Consider the following 25,872-nt stretch of genomic DNA (forward strand, 5'->3'; position numbering starts at 1 on the left):
CACACCGACCTTGACAGGCATTCCTACAACCTCATACTGACACCAGGTTTTCCTGCTGGAAAGCTGTGATGTTAGATCCAGTACAAAAAATACTGCACAGATTTAGCACAGTCTATGCAGCATCCATGGGCACAATGTTGTCCATAGATTTTAGAGTATTCCAACCTAAGTGCTGCTTACAAGTACTAAATTTTGCAACCTCATAACTTTGTTACCGCATTGGTAAAAAACTATTACTTTTTGTATCATTAATAAAATACTAAACATAATTAACATATCCTTTTTATTGGATAAAATAACTCCCATTGAAAGTGCACACATTATAAATTAATCAAGTTTTTACCTTCTTTTGGTATATCCAACAAATCTAAACAACAAGTAAGGCCATTCTCCATCCTCAAAACAGAAAAACTTTATTGCTGTCTTGAATTTTAATTCTGGAATTAACTCAAGACAATGATTAAAAAATTATTCTTTTTTATGTTAGATAAAAGTGAGATATTTTTATTGCCTCCCCCATCCAATAAAAATTAAAAGAAAAAAAAAGGTTTTGCACTTATCATTCTGCATGATGCCCAAAGTAAACTATGAAAAAAGTAAGTGAGGAGTTGCTTGTTGTTTTTACAGCATAGGAGCCCTGTACTTCTGAATCATTAAGCAGCTGCAGTCTGGTTTAATTACTCAACATCACTGAAAATGTAAACCAGCTCTTGGAGACCAAGGAATGCAACATTCATCTGCAACACAAAAGAAATAGCTAAGCTATCTTAGCTTCTGCCTACACGGTTTGTACACTAGAAAAAGTCAACACATTACTTTTATACCATGTCAGTAACATAAAATAGCCGAACAGTAATTTTGCACTGCACTTGAATGCACCAGTGACAATTTGCACTAAGGGAGGAAAGACCACGAGAGTCTTATTTCACACAGGTTTGCAACATCTAACACAGAAAATGTTTGTCCAGTACTGACTTCTGACAAATAGTAGCACCAGTGTATGACAGCAGTCCTATTTCCAATAACAAATAGATAGAAAGTTAACATAATAAAAAAGAGGGGACGTGAAATTGAAAACTTTTGGTTCCTGCCTGATTTTTTTTTCATCTTGTTAAGGCTTTGATACAAGTCTTCTATGTGATTATGCTCATATTAAGAACAGTAAGCACAGTATTAAGCACAGTAATGCTGCAGCTTGACAGAGTGCTACAGCCTTTTTCAGGATCAAAGGGGACCTGATTATCTCTTCTGGTCTTCAGAGCTATAGACATAAACTGCACACTCTATCTAATCTATGAAAAAAGCAACCACCCACCACAGTCCACAAGAACTTCTCCCTAAAGATAAAAGAGGCAAACCCCCCCCCATGGGGCAGATGTTCACCACAGCACCCCTTGCACTGTCAGAAGCTGCTCAGTTGCTGCAGTGTCAAGGGTGAAATAAGACACCATGAGGAACTGCCCGAGTCTTCAGCACATTGCAGGTTAATCCACATACAAGAATTAATACTGTAAATAACTGCCTGTCCTACAAAGACACAGTCAATCAACTTCAGCCAACTTTGCTGCAGACCTCGGATCCAGAACACGGGAACAGTTTGTGTACTGGGATCCCCCTATTCAATATCGTACAAACACAGAACAGGCCCCAGCTCAAAGGGCTGCCGGGCGAGGCTTAGGGTGGCCAAATAAATACTTCCAGATGCAACAGCACCTGCTGATGCCACATTTGTCTCAGCACAGCTAGGGTACTTTCCAGGAGCAGGGAAAAGTTTAATCTGGGTAGGTGCACACAGAAATGCACCACGTCCAGACTATTAGCTCGTTGCTACAGTGAGTGTGCTGTAGCTATTTTGGCAGTGCCCCTAGCTGGTATCAATACTCACAAGCCAGAAATAAAGCTCTTACAAACCATGACAAACATACTAAAATATCCATCTGACTTTCAACATTTAAGAGAGAAGTTTGCTGATGTTCTGCTCTGCTATAGCCACCCAGCTCTTGAGCTGCAGACAAGCTCTGCAGCCCCCTACATCTGGGGCTAACAGCAAACTAATAATTTCTTGGATCAGAGATTCTTTGAGCCCTCTCTGATAACTACACAGCATTGAACACTGCTCATATAAGAAATTAGCCATTTTAGGACTGGACTGCCACAGCTCTTTTGCTCTCCTATACAAGCAGCAACAAGGAATCAGAATGGGATGATGACACCAAAATCATTAGAGCGGCTTGATTTACAGTGATCCTGGAGTCTTTGGCTGAAAAAGGAACCTTTTCTTTTGAAGAAGAAAAAAGAAGACTTCTTGTTAAAGCAGATTTAGGGACACTTTATATCCTCAAGTGTCAGATTCCTGATACATCCAGAGTTCTACGGTTAATTTCTGTTGCCAAGCTTATTGTAAACTTATAACAAGAAATACAGGATATAATAATGCTATTCCATACCAAAAGGAATAACTGAGGGAAACAGTCCTTCCCTTTTCAGTAAACTATTAAATCAGCAGATTGTAACCAGAATTCCTAAGGGAGCTTGATGACACACTGAAACATGCAGAATGAAAAAGGGTGCTGCCCAGTGCAAGTCAAGTAAATGACTGGAATAATGGCACGTGACAGTAACCAGCGATGAGTGAACATTTAGCTCTGGTCCTAACTCAAGGATGTTCTTACATAGCTGATATCACTGCTGCTCTTCTAACGTGCCCTGTCATTAATGATAAAATGGACTCCATGGAAGTCATGGTTTAAATGTTGTTAACAGCATTCCAGAGGGAATTTTGTGACAGCAGAAGTCAGCTCTTCCATCTGGCCCATTTGAGAGGGAAACTGAAATATTTGCTCAGGCTTCAGAGGTTCATTTTGGTATAGAAGAAGAAGATAAAAGCAGGAATCTTTTACAATATGACCTAGCAAATCAAAGCAAATAGGGATTCCACTCACTGATAACCCAAAAGAAAAGAGACAATAATAAGACAAATACATCACTGTTTGTTCTAGGCAATGTGGTTGCATCTCTTGCCAACAACCTATATACTGGCAATCAAAACATAGACCACTTCATAAAAATATAAAAGAAAAGAGAAAGAAATCATTATTTCCAACAAAAGCCAGTGGTAACTGCAGCAGCATGGACACTGCACCTAGTGTTTACTAGCACACTTTATCTCAAATATTTCAAATGGATCAAAAACATCCATTTCAATCATTCAGAAACATCAATCTGTTATCATGTCCTTTCAATCTGGAAATTATTAAAAATCCCCAAATCTGTTTGCTTAATTATTACATCTCTTACGCTGCCAAATGCAACAAGGAAGAGTTTATCTTTAAACTGTCATGACACAGAATATTTTCAGGATGGAAATACACTTAATAACAAAAATTAAGTGCTTCTTGTTTTTAATGTAAAGCTTTCCTTTAAGAGTAAACCCACTGTATAAAATCTAAGATCACATCAGTATGTCACTGCAGGAAAAAAATTATTCTGTATGTAAATAGACAAATCAAATGCTTAAGTAATTAAATGCATTTTCATCACCCCAGTTATGAGGTACATGAAACATCTGGGGAAGAGTCATTAAAACATCAAGAATTATTGTTATTTTGATACAGAGTGTAACAGGATCACAAATATGCCATGTTAGCTAATGTTTACAGCCAGAAATACACACAGCCAGCTGGATCCACACTAATGCTGAAATTAAGCAATTATACAAACACAGGGCAAGAGCCTCTTGGTAACTGAGGCTCAGCTACAAGTAGCATTGGTTTTCCACTGCTTTAAAATGTAAATAAAACAAAAGAGCCAAAACAGTGAAACAGAGCACGAGACACTCTGGGAACACTGGGAGAAATAAACCAGTGGGAAGTCCAGAGGGGAGGGGTGGTATTGCTGCAGTCCAGTTTTCTACTTCACTTTTACAACACAACAGACCACAGCAAGAATTAACTGAAGGGCCAAGTTCTACCTCAAACAACACACCATGTACTGAATTTTTTAAGCTGTTACAGATCATTTATATGTTGTCCTGTTTGAACATAGGCCTCAATGTCCTTTAGTTATTATTTTTGTTTCCCAGAGGAGTACTGATAGTGGTTAACACTACAGTAATCTTCTTAAAGAAAGATTTCCCATCAGCAATTCCGCAGAAGCAGGGATACATTAAATACAACATTTATTTCAAGATAGATTTAAAATAGAGTCAGACATATGTCCTGCAAAAAAAAAAAAACAACCCTATAACTGGACTTTTATTATTGGACGCGGAACCAGTCATATTATATTCAGTGAGAATATGTACCTACATTTACCAAAAGAGAACACTTTTTGCATAAACAAGCAGGGCTCTGAAATTTAACTTAAAGGATACTTTAGGCCTAGAAGCCTTAAGCCCTTTATCACAAGGGTTGAAAGTTGGCATTTACTTTCCTGGACAAGTGAGGGGAAAAAAACACGGCCTCATTGGTTTCTAAACCACAAGGATGCCAAGTGTTTGCTTTTCAGTACCACAGCAGGTGCCCCGCTCTTCTGACATATTTATGATACCTATCAAAAGGAAATATTTTCCATACTGTCAGCCAAAAGTCACTTTCTAGTTGTGTGTCTCAAATTAACTATGTAAAATTTACTCATGTATTAATGAGTTTCAAAAATTAATGTCAATTCTGGAGTCACCTTTCTGTGATTAATGGGTAAGTTAATGCACATAAATATATAATTGGCCAGGAAATAATTCCATGAATCCCAAATCCATGGATTCTCAGGTCAAGTGTTTTACATTATGCTTCCAATTCTGAAAATGTCTTTGTATTTCTATTTCTCCGACAGAGTCTGTGTTGCTTTTAAGACCTGAAACTAAATATATTCACACCTAATTTGACTTGTCTATACTATAGCTGGTGGTATAATTTTGTTAAGTACTTGGGTTTGCATTAAAAAACACAGGGTTTTCACTAACTTTTTGACTAACCCTCATATCAAACAGTGCTGGTCTGGCACTGTTTAAGGCCTTTTAATTAACCTCAAAGTACATGAACTTCCAACGGAACAGTTCTCAGGATCTAGATTTGGGCACTCATGTTTCAAAGAGACATGTTTAAATTAGTATTTTATCCAGTTTTACATTTCATCCAATTTATTCAGTTTTGAATCTAAACCAAAAGTCTTAAAATAACCAATTAATTCTATTTTCTTCCATCCTAACAGAGACTCAGTTCCATCTGTGGGGTACACATTTTCACTCGTTACTTAGAGCAATCCAGTCACAAGTGCAAATGTGTATCCCACCTTCAACCACCTTCAAAGGTTACAACCAAAAAATTAAGGGAGTAAAAGAGAACTATGTAAGTTACTGAAAGTCTAGGGTGCTCATTTGGTGAGGTTTTCCATCTGAAACACACTGCCAATATTCTAAAGTTTGCCAAAAGTAACTAATAGAAAAAAACCCTCTCAGCCGCTACACAGGTTGGAGTTAAAGATGATGGAGTGCCTTATTATTTGAAATGCATTAATAAGAAATAACTAAATAATTCCCAAACCCAGAAAGGGCCATGGAAACTCTTAGCACCCATACATATTAAAAAAGCAAAAAGCCTGCAATGTGGAGGCAAGATAAAGTATTAAAAAAGCTACACAGAGAAAACATCTAGATCTGGTTTTGTTGCTCATTGTTCTTGTCTAAGGCTTGAGGAAATTAATTACTTCCTCCTCCTGGTTGTACCACTAAGAAATCATCCAGAATACAAGTCTTCTGAATCCCCTGCCTTCAAACAGATGTACACTTGGGAGAATCAGATGAAAATGCAAATACCTCTGTTTGGGGACAAGGAAGGCTCCACCCAAACATTTTCTTTTTCTTTAATACATGCCCTTCCAAAATGGCTCTGAAAAGCATGTCTGTGCTTCCCTGCTAATTATAATATATTATAGGAAGAAGGCCTGGAAATTGGCAGCAAGCATTTCGCAGGTTTTGTACCACAGAAATACAAGCATGCCAAGAATTTTCATCTGTGGTTTCACTGCATAAATCCTCAGATTTCCAGAGGGGAAAAATTTGTTTCACTCCTCTGCTAGAGGATATACTGCCAGACATCTACTATTGCAAACAATAAACATTTTTCAGGATTTTGAATTAAATGACAGAAGATTTATTTCTAAAGGCATTAGAAGAAAATCTCCTGCAACATCCTTTTTTTTTTTTAGAATAATCTGAGAACTTGAAGGTAACATTCTAACATAAAAGACAAGTGGAAAATCTTCTTCCAAAAGGGAAAATACCAAACTCCTACACCCACACCCAATCTACAGGCCTATTTCAGATCTTTTTTTACCATATACAGCAAAGCAATAACAATTATCAAACAGAGCTTTTCTTCCAGTGTTGAACATAACTTGACCATTAGAGAAAGTGCTGCTGAAATGGAGAGACTTGTATTTCATGTAAGTAGTATTTAAAATTTGTACTTTACAACTATTTCTCTGGAAAATGGTGGAGGGAGTAAGATGACCTTTACCAGGCAAGCACTCCCACATATTGTCTCCATGTAAAAATCCTGAGGCTAGCAGCCACCAGCTGCCCAGAGACATTACCTAAAATCTAAAGCCTTGTGTCACAGCCAAGTGAACTCATCTTAAGGTCAGCATGAAGATTTACTGGCGCTCAGAACAGGATGCACCGACGTCAAGGTGAGAAGTGTTTGACGCAAATATCTGAGATATTTGAGCCCTATCAGCTCCTCCCACCTGAACTGCCTCTCTTGTCCAAGTCAGCCCATGCACAGCTCAACAGCCTGGACTTACTGTGAGATGTGAGTTATTGGGGTCAGCAGAGTCTCGCCCTCCAGGTCAAGCTCATCGGCAAAGCTGCTGGTCCTGATGAAGGGTCCTGTGCTCACATCTAGAAACGCCGGGCTCTTTTTCACTGTGGAAAAAACATGTAGACAGCAGTTCAAGCAACACCATTTGACTGCTGCTCATGTGGACCTCTGAAATACTGTACATTTTAAAAGAATATTGAAAACAAAAGCTGCTACCAAAATTGCGCGTACTGCAGAGTTCACAAAAAGCAAAATTTTAACTCTTTCTCTGCCCAAAGCACTTGAACTTCTGGTGAAGATTAAAATTATTATTTTATTCCTTTTTTTTTTTTTCTTTTGCTCATACTCCTGATACACCAGAGTGTTCAGAATCTGTGTAACGGAGGGCTTCATGCATTATTAAGAGACAATTTGCTGGTTCCCTCTCACACTAAGGCACAAGGCCACATCATCCTAGGGATCAAAATCAGGACAGATGGCAAGATCTCCAGTTCATCCCGGATGAGGTTCTTAATGAGAGGGTTGATTCACGAAATTTCGGATACTGACAATTTTACTGGTAGAGTTACTTGCAGATCATCACTTTCACCGATCCAAGGAATCAAGGAGAGTGTTACAGCTTTCATTTTTAAACTCAGGCTCTGAAATTCCAACACATACTAACATTAAGAACACCAAGTGCTTTTTCCAACATGGCCCTAGCATTTGTTAGAGAAGCCACAACATTTGCATATAAATAAAACCACTGGTGTGGTTTACATGATTGTAAATGAATTTACAGAAAATAAAATTTGGTAACATTCCATATAAATCATAGGTAATTGTTACAAGTCCACAGAAACCTCTGTCTGTTCAACTGGCTGGAATATTCAATGAAACAATTATAATATAGTCATTTATAAAAACACTACTATTTTTATGATATATTTTATAATATAGCAGTAAATAATGCCCTGCCAAAAACCCACACTAAACCTAAGGGAATACAACAGAAATAGATAAACTAAATGTAGCTGATATTTTCTGAGAATAGAAGTGCAATATCAGGAAACAATGATTTTCTTTTAATGCAACCATTTTATTCAGGTAATTGGGTATTTTCATATGACAGAAATAGATTTGAATTAAAAAAAAAAACAAACCACAAAACAAACAGAAAGTATTATTTCATCATTAAGAACATGGCTGTCCAAAACTACAAAAGGAAGGTCTCCATACTCCAGAAGTTGTAATAGGAAAGGATGACCACTGAAATCACCAAAACCAGGGACCCTCGGGCCCCGACTCTCACACAGTTTAAAACAAACAAATAAATAAATAAATAAGACAACTGCTAGGAGATACATTCATTAAAAACAGGAGGCCCTTGTAGCAATTAAAAATGAAAATTCTGTAGTAAGTTTTAGCAACCAATAATTTCCATTTTTGCTTTTAGTATCATATTAATATTATACCAGCATACTGTTTAATCACTTTGCTGTAGCCCATTAAAAAAAAAAAAAAAAAAAAGGCTGTGAAACCAGCAAAATAATTCCAGATAAAGATGTGCAGTGAAATGTCTTTCAAGCAGACTTTCACTAAATTAATTTTCACTGTTTTCATTTCTACGAGACATAAATGAAGCTTTCCTAGTTTCTAGCAAATAAGGACTCACAAATATTTTTGTTTTCCTGATGCTAAGTGACAAAAACTGCTGCAGCTAAAGCCATGTGAAGGGTTTGCTGAACACTCTCTGGACTGTGCTCATGAGAGACACAGCACGCTCCACACCCAGGGGGATCTGCAGGAACAGGGATTCTTGGATCAGTCACAGCTGTGGCTTTTCAGTTTCATGGGGGGGAAAGGACTGGCACAATGAAAAGGAACCAGAAGTCAAGACTGGGCCTCAGCCTATTTGAAAGATTTCTTGTGTGAGCACACAGAGAGCAAGAGCTGATTAATATGAGACAAACGTGTATCTCCTTCCCTCTGTTTTAAAAATTTCTGAGATTATCATTACTAAGAAAAAAGCATGGCCTTAATGAGAGTTTCTCTGCCTCAAAGTGCCTTGAAACAGGGCTCAAGCAGAACACCAGGCAGCTCACTTTTTTCTTATAAAAAAAAATTCATAGTCATTGAACTTTGGATAAGTCTTTCTTAGAAAGCAGTGTTAAAAAAATACTAAAAAAAGACACAATTTCCAAGTATGAAGGTTATAGAGAACAAAAAAATGACACTTTAGACACTAGTTTTCAGTGGATAATAATGGGTGAATTCAAACATTTGTAATTTACAACCTGAACAATCTCCAAACTCAAAATTCTACTAGAACATCTCTTTTTAGAAACCAGCCCTATAATTTTTTCTGCCACAGCAGAGAGCTCCAGACAGAGCATTGCAAAGATGTAGTAATTAACAGAGGTGATGAAACATGATGGAACAATGAAATATTATGAGCTTTACCTGGAGAGGAAGGAGCGCTGGAAGACTGCTGGTCTGTGGAAAAGGATGGCCAGGAGCGCTGACAATCTGAGTCAGAGTGAAGATGTACATGAAACAGAGACAGGAGAGGAGAAAAAAAAAACACAAAAGAAAAACAAAAAAAAAAAAAAAAAAAAAGAAAGAAGCTGCAGACAGACAGCTGAGGAGATGCAGACATACCTAAAATTTCTTATGTTTTACCTGACACAAAATTAAAAATACTGTGTAAAACAGTGTATGAACTGTGCAAGAGTGCATTACACGTTGGCAGAATGGTCAGTTGCCACTGTGGAGGCATCATTGCTTCTCCAAGCCCATTTTTCATGGCAGTGTCAACTGCTGCAAGATATTCCTTCCTACAGGCCAGTCTCTGTTTGCCCTCCAGACTTCAGAGTCTCTCAAGCCTCTCCCTTTCCTAAGTGTCCAAGCTCCCATGGGTCAGACCCCTCCTGCTCTGGTTCACACTGTTCACAGAGCAGCTCTCTCCTGGCCAGATTTCAGTGCTGCCAGGTGAACAGGGCAGTTTGGACACCCACATTTGAAGCTTCCAAACACATTCCATAAAATGTTTTTGAAGCTGTCCACTTCAATCACATAAACCAAGTTCCTGCCTCAAGCTGAATCTCTTGGGGAAATATTTCAGGCCAGCAAGAGGAGTCAGTGATGAGAAAGAGTCTCAGCAAAACACAATCTTTACATTACGTTTAGTTGTTTTGAATAGCATTATGCTATTCATAACTATTTCATGAAGAACTGCCTCTGAATTCACTTGGACAGACTGATATTTTTCAGGAATGGTGCCTTACTCTTATGCAATGAGAAAAACTCTTAAAATAAAAAATGTATTGGAGTAAAAGAAAAATCAGAAAAAAATCCCTCATTTGCAAGTGTTGTCTCAGTACACTGCACATGTCCTGGTTCCTGCCAGGACAGGGTTAATTTTTGCAGTAGCCAGGATGGGCCATGGCTCCTTTGGTTTTTGCTGAACTGATGATGCCAGGAGAAAGAAAGGAGGGAGAAAAAGCTGGAAATCTCTGGTTGCACAAAATCTGGTTGCACGGAAGCCAGATGAGGGATCCAGGAGTGTGAAGACTGAAGTGTAAGTGGGCAGCCCAAAAAATTTACTGAATGTGAGAAAGCAGCATATGGATATGTTACTAGAGCCTTTCTGAAGAGCAAATTAAAGCTGGATGAGTATCCTTTATCCTTGTACTCTCTAGTTTCTTCCTTCTGAGCTTTCGACTTGGCAGCTCCAGTTTTCTGTGTAGGTAATCTTTTTCACAGTTCTCTCCTCTTTCTTTGAGCTGCTGTGAGAACAGTGTTAGATAACCCCAGGTCCACTGAGCTCTGGCTGCCTGCCTGGGACATAGAAAGTGAACCTATGACAGCTGGTAAAGCTCCTCTGATATTTCCCCAAGATGAAGGAATTTCCTGTTCATATAAAACAGGTGATTTGTTCGGTGGCTCTCATGGCCCTCCTGAACTTGTTCCACCATGTCCATCCCTAACAGAGATGCAGCTCTTGGAATGGTGGAAACTGGAAAAATCAAGGATTGATCAGAGGAGTCAAGAAGATTCAGCTTGGTTTTGCTGTTTTAACACCTCAATTTCACCTGTGTCCCATGTGGGTTCAGGGGTCAAACTGAACCTTGCCATTTCAGTCAATTTAATCCAAGCCTGAGCATCCTCACACTCGATCACTGGAAGGAAGCCTCTGTTGTCTAGAGTAGTTTCAGAGCAGAAAACTTGAAAGTGGCTCACAGCACTCTCACTAAATCACAAAAGTCTTTTGCCCCGACCTAGCTCTAATCCTACTGTCTTTGGGGAACACTCAATTGTGAAGAAAAGTGCCTAAGCAAGCACATTAGAAACATCACAAGACTACATGGCTGCTTAAGTGATCACAGAATCCAGACAAACAGTAAAATAAATTATTTAATTCATGGGTCCCCATCTGTTCATAAATATCTACAGCACATTTTTACAGGAACAGATGCATGCACTGCAGACTGGGGGGTCAAATCTGAAAATTTTCTCCCATCCTAATATAGTTATTTAGAAAGTAATTCACATCATATGCTTACATAACTACTATATGAATTGTATTTTATTTATTAGACAATTATCTTTTTCTACTGGTTATATACATGAGCAATTTTTCTCAATAATGGTATAAAAAACCATTAGAGGTCATCTCCTTATACAAATGAGAGCTCACTTTTCTCTTTGTAATGAGACTGGGTGCAGTTGTGATTACAAGTGTGAGAATGTACATTTTTTTGTCTGTCTAGATCTCCTTGGCTGCCAAATATTTCTTAGAAATTATACGGCACTAGACACACATGAAAAGCACTGCAAACATTACACTGTCATAAGCTGGCATGCCATAAATAGAATTATTTTCCTCAACTTACCAAGCAATTTTAACATTCCTGTTTGTCCTGTATACTTGTAACAGTTTATAGAGGAGAACACAGATAAAAAAGAAAAAAGATAAGTGTCAGAAGAAATTAGAGAAAAACCTTTTACTGAAAGCTATAGAGCTGATTTTTGAAATGGCAGTAGTACGCTACCACCAAATTGTATTGTCCTTAATCAACTCAGAAATTTAGTGGTAAAAGGTTGGACTTGACAGCGCTAAGCATTTGTAAGGTTCTGTCATTTTTGATTGTTTTGAAGAAAGGTGTCTACACTCAAATTTTGAGACACACACATATAGCTCAGTACTTGTCCACCTTTTAGCAGCTATGTCATTTCTACCACCAGATGCAATTTGCAACCATTCCTAGAAGTGGCCAAGAAAGAGTGGGAAAGCATGGATGATGCAGAACAACACAACACAAGCACACCAAAGAAGTACACGAAAGGCAAGACTTTCTGCTTGAATCAAAATATGCCCCGTGCCAGTCCACGTTGCTGTCTTATTTTAAAGCCCATTAAATTTATTCATGTCAGCCAAATTTTTGAGGAGAAAAAACACAAGTACTTAAGGTATCTATAATCAATAAAGCACACCTTAAAAATTAAACCTTGCTCTTGTTGCCAAAATTTGAGCAATACATTAAACACTTCCAATAAAAGTACATTTGTAAAAATGCCACATTGTAAATTCAGAGTTATTTTAGGAGTTCAGTACAGCAAAAGCAAATATAAATAAGCTATTAATCATAAGGTGATTATCAATGTACTGTCTTCTTTTTCCTCATACTGTACCATTTTGTGCAGTGACATTTAATACAGATGGACCCACATTTATCTTAAGTACTTCTGCTTTCAAAACTTGATTCACAGCCTATTGCAGTGAGCAGATGTCAAGAGCACACGATGGTTTTTCATGTAGCAGACGATGTTTGGTGCAGCCAAGGCACACCGATCCTTTTTGGTTCAGGTACAAGCACAATAGTAACACATCCTGAGTAAATTTCACATGGAAAAGCTGACAGCTAATCCCTGTAATTTCAATCAGTTGCAGAACTGGGGAATGTATGCACCAGCCTAAGAGTCACTAGGTCTTCCACAAGGCAGAAATGAGAAATGATTTGTCTGCAGTGGAGCATGCTCATTAAAGCAATGGTTAGATCTCACCCAGACAAGCCAGCAACCAAAGGCAAAAAAGAAAAGTATTCTCATGATAGAATGACAAGAGCTTGTTCTTTCTTTCTTTACTACAGATACTAAAAAGGAACTGTATGCAAATCTAAGCACAGAACTCATCACAGTTACTGGTATTTCATAATGGAGCTTCTTACCAGAATTTTCAAATGGTTCAAAACTGAAATCAGGTTTCCTGTCCTCCGCCACATGGTCGTAAGTGATGTGTGGTATAGCCAACATCCTGTCTGGAGAAGAAGGGCCATTGTCCTTGTCTAACTTAAATTTCTTCTTTTTAACCTGGAAAACCCGCATAAATTAAATTACTCAAACCAAGTCACATGGAGTTGTCTCTTCAATGACTTCTTCAATAACAATGCAGTCCCCAATGAGCTATAACCAATTAAAAGAGTGCTTGAATTACATTTTCATGATCCTGCACTGTGTTTCTCATTATGTTGCCCCCTCATCCTGCCAAAACTGGCTAATCACTAGATTTCTGCACATTGTCATTTCCAAATCCCTTGCCTGCCGTAAAACAAGAAAATCTGCTAATAATGCAGCAGCTTATATAAATCAAACTATTCTGGAATATCTTTATCATGGATGCAATAAATCACACCTCAGCACAAAGCCAATGGATATATTGCTACTGAACTCAGATGAACCTCAGAGATAAAAAAGATTTTTGCACAACATCCTCTCCTTCTAGTTTGAGACTGTTGTGCAATACTCTCACAGTACAGAGGATGGTGTACTACATAATCTAAAGAGTCTCTCAAAGGATTTTCATTGCTCTATTTAAAACAAAAAAAAAATGGAACTTATGGAATCTGTTGATATGACAATATTATTGTATGTAGGTACAAGAAGTCTTGAGCATGAAAGCTTAGAAAATCCTAAAATCAACAGCTGAGAGAAACAGAAGTTTTGTTGGCTTTTGTTTGTTTGTTTGTTTTAATCAATTAAAATTACTATTTTGGAAAAGGCAATTTTCTTTTTTTTTTCACCTTTCCTTGTAGTTTTCTAAACAGCAATGGTAACTGACTGATGTGCCTGAGGTCATTATTACTCTTTTCCAAATCCTTAGATCCACCAAAATTGTCAAGCTTGGGGAAATTCAGCAAATCAACTTCTAGTTTGTAATGTTTATTACTGGAACAATCAAAACTGAAATGTAAATCAAAATTTGAAACCAAGTAATAATCTGTAAAACAAGCGAACAAATAACATCTAGAGAGTACAAAAACTCAATCTAATTTAAAATTCTTAAATTACTCTAATGCAAAACGTTACTTATTGATACCATCACCGATTTCTTTGGTTTTGGGCTGGGAGACAGCAAATGATAATTCCTGGCAGGTCTTCGAATGTATATTTTCCATGTAGAAGAGTCTGGGTTTTCTGCAGCATAGCATCTCCATGCAGTCTGGAACAAATATTTTAAGCAACAGAATAATTAATCAATCAGATTAGTGGCTCACTGTACAACACAGTAACTTCCAAGCAGCATGTCAGTCACTCTTTAAAGGTAGTCTTGAATTTGCCCTCTGGAAACAAACTCAGCATGGTTTAGAACCCTTACTTAGTAAATAGAAACCACATAGTTAGAACTGGGGAAACCATACAGAAACATCAATCCTTTCAAGTGCAACTTTTATTCTCAGTGGGAACAAACAAATAATGAGAGAGAACTCCAGACTGGACTCAAAAGAAGGTTGAAATTTCATGTTATGCTCGAATTTCCTACCTGACTTTAGGCATTTGCCTACAGGCCCCTACTCAGAAAAAGACAAAAATTGTTCTTTCATGCCTCACAGAAATATCACCAGGAAAAAAAAAATGGAATTGTGATGTGGTCAGTAGGCCCATATTCATACAAAGAAATGAAACTGAGGGCACGACAGAACAGTACCAGTGGTTAACCAGGAACCAAAACCCAAACCCAGTCCTCCCTCTTACCAACCACCAATGAATAAAGTCTCATGTTCTAAGGCAAAAGGGAGGAAAAGCAGGACTAGGAAACAAGACCAACAAGAAAACACTACTCCATTCTCTCTTAACTGTGTTAATAAATTGATTAATTAAATATATAAATATATAAAATAATTAATTAAAAATTAGTCTCTGAATTATAAAGGCAGATCCTCACTTACTACAAGAAGGCAAGAATACCCTAGATGAAAGAAACAAAGTAAGGTAGAATGAGAGAGGAAACAGACAGTGGTTGGAAAGTAAAGGAAAAGACAATCATCATATAAATCCCTCCATGATTAATAGAACAGTGAAAGAAACAAATTACCTCTAGAAGAAACCAGGAAGGAATGTAAAGAAAGAGAATTACTCATCTGGGCTGTTCTCTTGTCTTGTACCTATTTTGTAAACATCTTGGTTTAAGAACAATTTTTTATAAGTAATTTGTAGAGCACTTACTGAATTGGGCTTTCAGAAGTCTGAGCCTATTAGTAAATCATAATTACAACTATTAGGTACTCAGAAACTCATTGTCTAGTCTCAACTCCTCCTTAACAATTCTGATGGAGCCAAGTACAACATTCTAGACATGCAGTCTCAGGCTGCCCAATAATTTGGTGTTCATTTCCCAAAAGAATCAGTGGGAACATTGAAAAAATCCATTCTTACAAAACCGTACCATACAAATCTCAAGATTTTTAGCTAATCTCTGGCTATAACCAGGGTCTTTTTCACATTAACTCTGGGACTGTTTAGTTTCAAGCATAAACTTTACAGTTAGCTACTGTTTCCATAAAGATTCTGACCTGGAAACCCACATTCACTCATGAAGCTAGAGAAATAAGTCATATGAGAATGAAAAAAATGATACGGTGTACATCAAGTTCCCTTTCAAATTCTGTGCTTCTAAAGCTATGAGCAGGTACTGAGTAGAGGGAAGAAAAGCTGGGAAAACCTAGAATGAAACCATATTAATACTTCTCCAGGGTGCAATGCTGGCTCCAGTGAAGTAAAGGATAAAATCTCCTTAACCAATACTGAACTGCATTTTTAACGAGGGGATCAATATTTTCCTGTCTGTCAGTTATCCTACACGGAAAGACTGATTTCACAGAATCCCACTGGTTCCCAGCCACCTATTCTGGAGCTGAAAAGGCAAAACAACATTTTCATATTTAAGATTCTGACTTATTTTTCCTAAATTTGAGATCTTTAAGAATTTAGTTGTCCTAACTTAAGTATATTTGAGATTAGTGTTTACAAGCAACAATTTTTTTAAGCAAGTATTTTTTAAAAAGCACAACTCTACATGAAGCCACCTACATTTTTCATTACTACAAGCATAACATTTCATAACATTTTCCCCAGGTAAACTGCTTAATAATTACAGGATAACTTTTAGATTTGATTTTAACCAGCTGAATTAAACAGTTTACACCGATTTAGGAGTGTACTTTTCTACTCATTAGTTTATGTTACAGATTGGATTTCCAAATTTTGGATCTGTAACTCCTGTACAGTTTTTAATGGGAATCAGGGTGGGGAAAACTGCCAACAGCTTGGGGGGAAACACCACCACCCCCACCCACACACAAAGAAAAACCCAAAAAACCCCACCACAACAAAAAACCAAACAAAAAACCCAAAACACCATACAAACAACCTACTATAAATGGAAAGAAATTACAGTATGCAATATGCAAGAACTCAGTACCTGTATGAGTGAGGCAGCAGCTGGAATCTGACGGTTGAAATGCTTCTGTCTTTGTTTCTGTTGTACCTTGAGGGCAAAGCCTGAACCAAGAATTCCCTGTGGAAAGAAAACAATACCTTTTTTTTTCTTTTTTCTTTTTTCGGTAAGAGTGTAGGGAAAGAATCACACATACAATTGCCAAATTATGTTGTGTTAATAAACTTCTATTCAGCATCATAAACCCCAACTAATTGTTTAGAGGAAATGACTTAATACAGTGAATTTTTTAGTCTTAATTATTATTACTCGCTGAAGCAAACTGTGAATGCTATCCTGCCCTGATGTAAAGCCTGCGGGACTCAGACCTGAAAAAGGAAATAGAAATTACATTTCATACCCTCTAAAAGTCTCACAGAGGCTTGTGCAGGGGAATGACAGAATAGGGGGGAAAAATCAACCCCATGGACTTTAATAAATTTTTATGAGAAATAAAGCTGTGGCAGGGCATGATGTAAGCCACTAGAACTTTTAACTGTGGTATGGTAATTTCTATTTCCATATGTTAATCCATGGTCAGAGTGAGGAAAGAGGACAAAGAAGAGAAAAAGACATATTTCAAAATGGTCAACTGAGTTGAACACAAAGCCATCTAATTCACTCTCAGGACAAGGGACATGAACTAATAGCACTGGATGGTGTGAAACTGGAACTAGGCTCTAAATATTGTAGAGATATGAAGTCCAAATTTAAGTCAAGAGCAAGCCATTTATGTGGTCATTTGCACAGGTATAGGCATATTTATCACAAGTTTTAGTAACAGGTGAAAATGAAATCTTTTATAAATCTGCTTACATGATCACACCTACTCAAAGAAAGCACAATTCTTTTTCCATACAAACTAGAAGGCATCAGAGCAGCCAGGGATCTTGGCTCAGCCTCTAAGAACTCTATTAATCATGAAATATTTTGAAAGGAACGCAAAATGCCCTTCCTATTATGTTCATTAGTAAAGATCAAAGAGATGATGCTGCTCAAACACCACATATTTGGGAAATGAGGGATCATTGCCCGATCCAAGACTCACACCAGTTGCATTTAGCCACTACAAACACTTTTGACTGTGATCTCAGCCAGATCCTCCTACTTAAAACACCAACAAGAAAGCCTGCAATAGAGCTTCAAACCCCAAATTCCCCCTTGGGCCAACTCACGGGAACTACTTCACTCAGCAAGGAAAATCCCACTAATAAAGGGGTGATTGGTGTTTTTCTACTTCAACAAAGATTAGGGAAACCCAACAGGTAAACATAAAACATGGCTGTGAAGGCACTGCTGCTACACAATCATTTACAAAACATTTTTGTGGCATTTTAGACTGATTTTAAAAAACCAGCCAACAAAGCAAAATCTACACAAACACCCCATCACCAACACTCTCCAATCAAAAAAGTAGGTTTGGGCATTTTCCATACCAATTGTTTCACTTATCTGATTTCTCTTCTAAAATAAAAGTGGGAGAAATCAGAATGAGGAAGGGGAGAAACATGTGCTTTAAAGGCAAACTGACGCTGGAGAATTTAAAAAACCTGATTATCCTCGCCTGTAAAAGATTTAAAGTAGGCAACTAATTTTAGAAGGTCACTGGAGTTTTAGCAGCTACTATTTCATGCTGTGAAGAACTTCTGTGATGGTACTGGCATAAAAGTATTCTGATCTATTCTGTATCATCCCCACCACTTCTTCATTAGAACTACACAAACATCTGCTAACAAAACTGCCTGTGTCCCTGAACTGAAAAAATAAACATGTAAACAGAACCCTTCAGGTGGCACAAACATTTTAACAGCACAATTCAAGAGCATTGCCAAATTTGTGGAAAACAAACCCTTAACTACCCTGGCACTGAATATTTGGGTTTTCAAGCCGCAGTCCAAGTCTCGCTGATTTTGGATTTACCCTTGGTACTCAAGTGCCTTGCTTCTTGTTTGAAAGCACTCAGGAACCTGTTTTCAGTGCAAACAAAGTGCCATAACAGCTTTAAGATGTCAGCTCCAGGTCACCTTTGAAAACAGGACTTTGGCCAGGGACAGATATTAATTTTGTGAAGAACTGCATGAGTGTCTCTGGCTGCTGATTGCTGTCCTTCTGCCAGTGACATATTTTTGGAAGTTTTTTTACAAGAATGATGTATGTGAGAATTCTCCACTTCACCTTGGACCTAATCAGTTGAGTAAACTACGGGATTTTTATGTCTTAAAAAAACGAAAACATCACTAACTCATCACAAGAAGTAATTTGAAATAATTTCCTTTACACTTCTGAGATAGGCTAGGAAAATTACTTGGAATTAAACATCTCTCTCAAATACAAATCCTTCTCAAATCTAGTGTTTCATACAAAAACCACTGCATATTTATTTAGCTAGTTCTAGAAGCTCTTTTGTTTCTACAAGCTACATACATTTCAGCCACAATATAGAAGCTTAATACAAAGCTTACAGAACACCAGGTTAAATGAAAAGTAAAAGAATCAATAACTTAAATTTCCCTCTGATAACTAATGAATCGAATTGTCGTAAAAATACAAGATCACCTACCGCAGGCAGTGCAAAAAATGAGATTGCAAATACTGAAAAACAAGATGCAATTGTCTTTCCTATCCAGGTCTGTGGCACTTTATCTCCATAGCCAATAGTTGTAACAGTCACCTGCAAAGAGAAATAAGGAGGGCATTACAGCAAGTATTAACATGGCACTTTGGGCTTGTTTCTCTCTCTTCCTTTTTAATTTATTTCAAAGAAGCATGAGCTGCATTCCTAACTCTCCCACTATCAGCCTGTGTGACACTAATGAAGGTTAACTCTTCCTTCCAGGTTTGCTTCCCCACCGAATAATGAATGGAAAAACATACAGGACACTGAATTACAACAAAATATGCATTTAAAATCTCGCAAAGTAAATCCATTAATTTAAGTCTTCGTGACTGAGCCAACTGTAGAGCACGTGAAGTTACTGGGATAGGGATTGCCTGTCCATGTCACACACTTTCCTTAGGGAAAGGCTGCCAACAGTTCTGCACTGGTGATTTGGTTTATGGGCAGGAGATGTTTGCTGAGAAGGCTGCAGGGCTGCAGCGTGGAAGGAGCACACACACACTGTACCCAGGCACTGCGAGTGCAGCCAGGCATGAGGGGTCCTGCAGATAACACTGGCATAAACAGCAAGAGAAGCTGAAATTTTTCCATGAAGTAAAGACCCTGAAACCGGTCTAATGAATCACCAACTCATATAAAACACTAAGAGCAGGAACAGATAATTTAAAGCACACATGCAGGAAACATCTGTTGAGTTTGCCTTTCAGAACACTGAAATCAAGATTACCACCACAGTGATGTAGCATAACAAGGCTTAATAAGCCATTATTTGCATGAGCTCAAGGAAAGAATGTATTTGTTTGAAGCAGAAGGATACATTCAGCATCTGAGAGCAATTTAAATTCACCTATGTCACCAGCTATTTCTGTATTTGTAAATTAGAGAGATTTTTATCTGTGACTTCGAGGAAGGCTAACCAGAGCGTGGGAAACCACGCGGAGCCCTGAAGCAGCTGAGGCACAGCTCAGTTGTTGGCTGGCCAGGCTCTCTTCTGACCCTGTGGGCTTCAGCTGCCCAGGACACACAGGTTGGTCCCACACAAGGCCATCCCCACCTTGTCCACCCTCTAAGCAAAGTCATGGTGTGCCAGTCAAACACAAAAAAAAAGAGGGGCAGCTTCAGGTGGTGATGTTTGCTGCAAGTTTCTTGCAACAGTCAAAACATTCAAGTATTAGTTTTTCATTTTTAATGCAAGTTTCTAAAATGTGGCCTTTTTCCAAAACTGTTTCCCACCTCACAGAAGCATTGTAAGGGTTAACTACCCAAACACCTTTGCCTGTATTCCTGAAATTATTATTAAAATTCCACCTTAATTCAGGACCTGATGAGGGACGGAAGAGTAACGTTATCTCCTTACCTACATAGGAGGGTGACTTGAAAAAAATCCTAAAGCCTAATTACAATTTCACTTTCAAAAATATGGAATAAAAAAGAAAATACAATTATGGGGAAAGTTATGGTCTCCAATGCCTTCTTAAAAAGATTATGAGAAAAAAAAAGGTTTATGCTTCAGTTTCTGAAAAAATTATAAATCCTTGTAAATGAATGTTGAAATATACACATTAACTAAAAATATGAAAAGAAAAAGGTGCTTCTCAGCTAACCAAAATACAACTGAAGAAGAATTCATATACATCTAAGTATTTGTCTCCCCTTTCCCACCACGTCCCTGCTCCTTCCTTCTGAATTGGCTTATATGAATCATCAGTAACACAAAAAAAGTATTTCCTGTGATGGCTGTCTGGGAGGGTATTTTAAAAAAAACATTTTGGAAATTGGGTTGCAAATCAAAGCGTGCAGTTAACTTTTTCCTCTGCCCTCATAACTCTAAACCATCTACAAATGCATTGTATTCCGAAATTACATTTTCTTTTTTCCCCAAAATATATGCTGTTGAAAGCTTTTATGCCAAGTTTCTGCCCTAAGTAATTCTTTACAGCTGGATTAAAACTCCCTAAAGAGCACAATACTAATTTTACAGTTGTAAAAGAGGATATTATAATGGAAATACTGACTCAGCTTCTACTCTAGCATAGTAAACATGTTGGCATAATGAAATTAAATTGATACAAGAGCTCACACATTGAATTCCATTGAAAAGCAGCCTGTAAAACAATTGCTTTAATTAGGAACAAAATCATATTCATCCATATCCACCCCTATTTTAGAACTTTGATGCACATCACCACAGATTTAGGCATTAAGACTAATGTTGTTCCTACTAAATATGCATCAAAAGTCTGAAGGACTATGAAGCAAATATGAAGCAAAACCCCACCCAGAAAGAAGAAATAGTAATGTTCATCAGCACTGAGTAGGGAAAGGATTTTATTTTAGGTTATATCAGACTAAAGTCAGCACAGCACAGGAAACTAATCAGGTAAGTAAGGATCTTCTGTCTCTGAAATCCCTGGTGTGTACCTGGGAAAATTTGGATAAACAGCTGCAAAACACTAGAACCTCTAGATGAAACAATATCTACATCTGTACTTTGCAAGTAACCATTTTAAAAGGTTTATGCACATCTACTCCATGAGAGCTCATTGCATGAGAACAAAATGTAGTTGGAACCTCTCATGGGGTCAAAGCTCAGAGTGGAGAAAAAGCTCAGGCAGCTGCAAAAAGAAGAGATGCCTACAAAATGCATTTAAAAATATCTTCTTCTTTCAACCCTGCTCCAACCACTCCTACACTAAACAACTCACCCACAAGAAGTCCAAACATGATCCCCAAAATCAGAATTCTTTTAATGAAAGGATGTCACAGGTGTATAGTTGGTACACTTGACTTGTAAACCACATAGAAACTAAAAATGACATGTCCCCTTCTGTCAAACATTGAAGTCCGTGGTACAGTTCTCATCAGCTTTTTTTAATTGAGAAGAGGGGGGGGAAATGGTTCTGAATAAGATCCACAAGAGCACTCTTCATGAAGCTGTTTTTAAAAATTTATGTGCAACTTAATTTTATAAATTAAGTGAGATTACTTTTAATTTAGAAAAAGTTTAATGCATATGCAGTTTTGAGTGGAATTTCCTGTAATTTTTCAGCAAAGCTTTCCCCCAACTCAATTTACATTTAGCACATTCTGATGGGTTTTGCTAAACAGGACATTGTCTTGTGTATGCTTAGGAGTAAGCAAATTTGTAAATGTTTTGCTGAATTTTGTCCTTAGTGAAAAAGCCTGTCTTCTAAGCTGTAATAATTAAAGGAACAAGAAATCCTCAAGTAGACCTGTTATTTGCAGAAAACTGCTTGCTTCAATTCAAAGCAAAAGGCACAGAGAAATATCCATGCATAGGTATATTCAATAATTGCTTTTGAAAATAGTGTTCATGATCAAAGAGACTGTTAGCACAGTTTTTCTGAGGCATGTTTGTTCCAGTGAAGGCTGGAAACTGTGTATTAATTCAGTGGGTATCAAAAGAAGAGCTCCTCCCAGCTGCTCTCTGAGATGGGATTGAAATGAATGCTGAAGGAAAGAGGGAGGGGGAGAAAAAAACAACAACAAAACAAAAACCCACAAGCAAACACTAAAACCTTCAAAACCCTCAGAGACAGTGAGCACGTAACTCTTTCTGAAGGTGGTAATCTCTGACAGATTCAATGAGAACATTTATCTTATTTTTTTAAGCATCTGGTTTTTTTAAAATTTATTTTTAATATTTTCCTGATTTCCTTGGTCTTGAATCTATATTAGGTCTTTAAAACTGTCAGTCTGGACACGACAGACAATAAAAGAAGACAAATTTTGAATACTGGAACTGAGGAACTGAAAGATGAACCACATTACATTTATTTTACTTGCTAACACTAAACCTGTTTTTGAAAGACATGCAGATATCTTGCCACTGGCAGAACTTACACAGCTTGCACTGCATTCAAAAACAGACAACTCTTTATGCCATAAGGTAATTTTAGGTTTCTTCAAGAAGCCCATAAATGACATAGCAAATAGCTACAGTCTAGAGTACTCAAGGAAATTCAAATAAAGCCCAGGAGGCCAATTTACAGATGAAAATGGAAAAGCAATACAGACTTATAAATAACAACAATGACAATGAAGAACATCTAATTAGAAGTTATGCACCCTAGGGGTGTGCCTATAGTCAGCAAAGCACAGCAATATGAAAGTTCCCAACTCCAGATGCAGTTCAGTTGTGGTAACACAGACCTTTATAAGGTTTACTTCAGCTGTATTACATATTCTGTTACTGCTGCCCAAAGAACTTGCTTAGCAGTGTACACATAGACTGAGCTAACGAAAAAGCACAGTGCTGGAGAGTGAGAAAAGGGGTGGGAAAACACTGTCAAGGACTTTTTGAAGCACTCTCTACTGTGTCAGGTAAGTGCACTTTCAGAGAAGAGAGAGAACTTATTTATGGTGCTATCTGAGACAGGACCTGTGAATTATCCTCTTCTGCAGGTTCAGCTCAAAACAGGTTTTCACTGACCAGAATTTGTGGTGTTTAACCGATTCAGAAAATTCTGGCTAAATATAACCAAATCTTTCAAGATCTAACACTTGGGAAGGTTTTTGTATGGGTTTGAGACCTTTATGAAGATAATCCTTGTGACATAGAATCATAGAATGGTTTGGGTTGGAAGAAACCTTAAAAGACCACCCAGTTCCAACCCCCGTGCCATGGGCAGGGACACCTTCCACTATCCCAGGCTGCTCAGAGCCCCAACCAACCTGGCCTTGAACACTGCCAGGGATGGGGCACCCACAGCTTCTCTGGGCTAACTCCTCTGTCCTAACTTTATGGGGCTTTTTCCTAGCAGAAAGAATGAAGAATGTTACACTATCAAGAAATCAGAAATTAATGGGCCTGAATCCATCCCATTTTTGTTCTGTCAAATCTTTTTAGCAGTTAGTGGAAGTGTGTTAGAGGTGAACAAGGACACCTAATTCTACCTTTACTATTAAAGGAATTACATTATTATGTGTTTGTTGAATGCAGTCTCACACTTCATGTTGCATGCTGCATCACAATAGAAGCTATAACAGACAAAAAATATTATCATAATTAAATGTATTGATTAAGTAAGTTTATTGTAATTAGGAAGACAAAATAACTGGCACGCCTATTAACTGAACAATAATTCCCTGAAAGGAGAATATTTCAATATCCTGACAGATCGTGTTGCTGCTACGGGAGGCTTTACTGTATTTTCAGTAAGCCAATCTGCTCTGCCACAAACTCAGTTTTTAATGGCAACGCCAATGACAGCATGTGTTTTTAAATGCAGCTACATCTGCCACTGTTAATTACTGAGTCATCTGACCACTGTAGTGGAAAATAAAAATGCCATAATGACATGAATGCATTGAAAAAAAGCTATTTGACAGAAAGCCACTTTCTTGTGCTACACAGTAAGTCTTCTGGTCCTAAGAAAGCCTGTATTTAACCATGGCAGACAGCAAGAAGAAAGAAGTCTATGGCAGATCATAGTACCAAAACAATACAACAAACCAAAACCTGTTGTATTCAAAAAGGGCTACATATGCATTTGGGCACCAGCAGACCTGCAGTGGATTTGCTTATCAATAGATCCTTCCTTCCTGAAGCAGCAAGTGATAGTTTGTAAAGAGAAGATATATAGGCACACACAAGCACAGGTTCATTAAAAATATTTTTTTTATATATATTCTTAAATACATTTTATTAGGGAAATGTAGGTGTTAGTCCTATCACTGCTATACAGAAGACTTACTAGTTAGTATTATTTTAACCAAAAAAAAAAAAAAAGCAATGCCTTTTGATTTAAAGCGGCAAAGAGAAAGCTCTAGCAGATCAGCACATTTTGAAAGTGCAAGTATGTCATCAGTGATGTCTATGCATTTCAAAGATCTGATGACAGTTAGTTTGATTAAGCTAATAGAATTAAAGGAGATAAAAAAGCCGCTGCTTGAGTGCTAATGACAAGGAAAAATAGCTTCCAAAAATACCTTTCTTTGAACTGCAACAAGAAACAGAAATGAGAACAATTACAGATGGGAAATCCCAGAATAAAACTGCCAATCTAGTATTTGTACCACGTGAGAACGAAAGAGGGAATAGTTACTAGCAGAAGCAACAAAATTAAAATGTTTATGAAAATGTAATCCCAGACTAGAGCTGCCACACTAGTAAGTGCATATAATAAACAAAGAGACAACTGTCACTTGTAATACCAATAAAGGAGAACTTTACTACCAGAACTAAAGATACACCTACACCAAAGCTGTAGTACCTCAAAAAAAAGCTGAAAAATCTCTAAAGAAGATGGTTACAATATAGCACAGACAAATGCTATGTAAAGACACTAAGGGGCTCTCCAAGCAATATAACCACCTTTCAAGAGTCCTGTGCCTGGATTTTCTGTCTATCTGAGATGCTTCTTGCTCCAGAATGAGTCCATTCTGAATAAACTGGGAATTACAGTCACAAGTCAAATTGCAAAACACAGGTAACTATTTTAAGGAAAAAACTCCAACCTGACAAAAAGATGGACAAAGAAAACCTAGACACCACCCCTTCTCAAAAAAACCAGCCCTGATTTAGCAGGAATCTTACCATCTCAGACAGCTGAACAATGACAAAGGTAGCAAGAAATAATCACTGCACCAGTAGGGAAGACAGGATAGAGAAACAGAACATGTGTTTCTACATTTATATAATGTGATCATTTTAGATCACA

At 37.6% G+C, this 25,872-nt stretch overlaps 1 protein-coding gene across 4 annotated transcripts in view; it reads right to left on the bottom strand.

The window, feature by feature from the left end:
- The window catches only part of KCNQ1 (potassium voltage-gated channel subfamily Q member 1), a 333,024-nt gene that overhangs the window by 224,496 nt on the left and 82,656 nt on the right, over nt 1-25,872 (bottom strand). The window contains exons 7-13 of one of the 4 annotated variants that reach the window (XM_063398160.1): nt 19,133-19,243; nt 16,558-16,653; nt 14,182-14,298; nt 13,028-13,169; nt 11,693-11,719; nt 9,261-9,326; nt 6,802-6,922 (exon numbers count right to left, since the gene is read on the bottom strand). In XM_063398160.1, coding sequence (XP_063254230.1) covers nt 6,802-6,922; nt 9,261-9,326; nt 11,693-11,719; nt 13,028-13,169; nt 14,182-14,298; nt 16,558-16,653; nt 19,133-19,243 — 680 coding nt within the window. Of the gene's footprint in view, nt 1-6,801; nt 6,923-9,260; nt 9,327-11,692; nt 11,720-13,027; nt 13,170-14,175; nt 14,299-16,557; nt 16,654-19,132; nt 19,244-25,872 lie in introns of all 4 variants that reach the window. The other 3 variants (XM_063398159.1, XM_063398161.1, XM_063398162.1) reach the window with 3 other exon arrangements.

This window comes from Prinia subflava, chromosome 5 (genome assembly GCF_021018805.1).
Source record: "Prinia subflava isolate CZ2003 ecotype Zambia chromosome 5, Cam_Psub_1.2, whole genome shotgun sequence".
Taxonomy (NCBI): domain Eukaryota; kingdom Metazoa; phylum Chordata; class Aves; order Passeriformes; family Cisticolidae; genus Prinia; species Prinia subflava.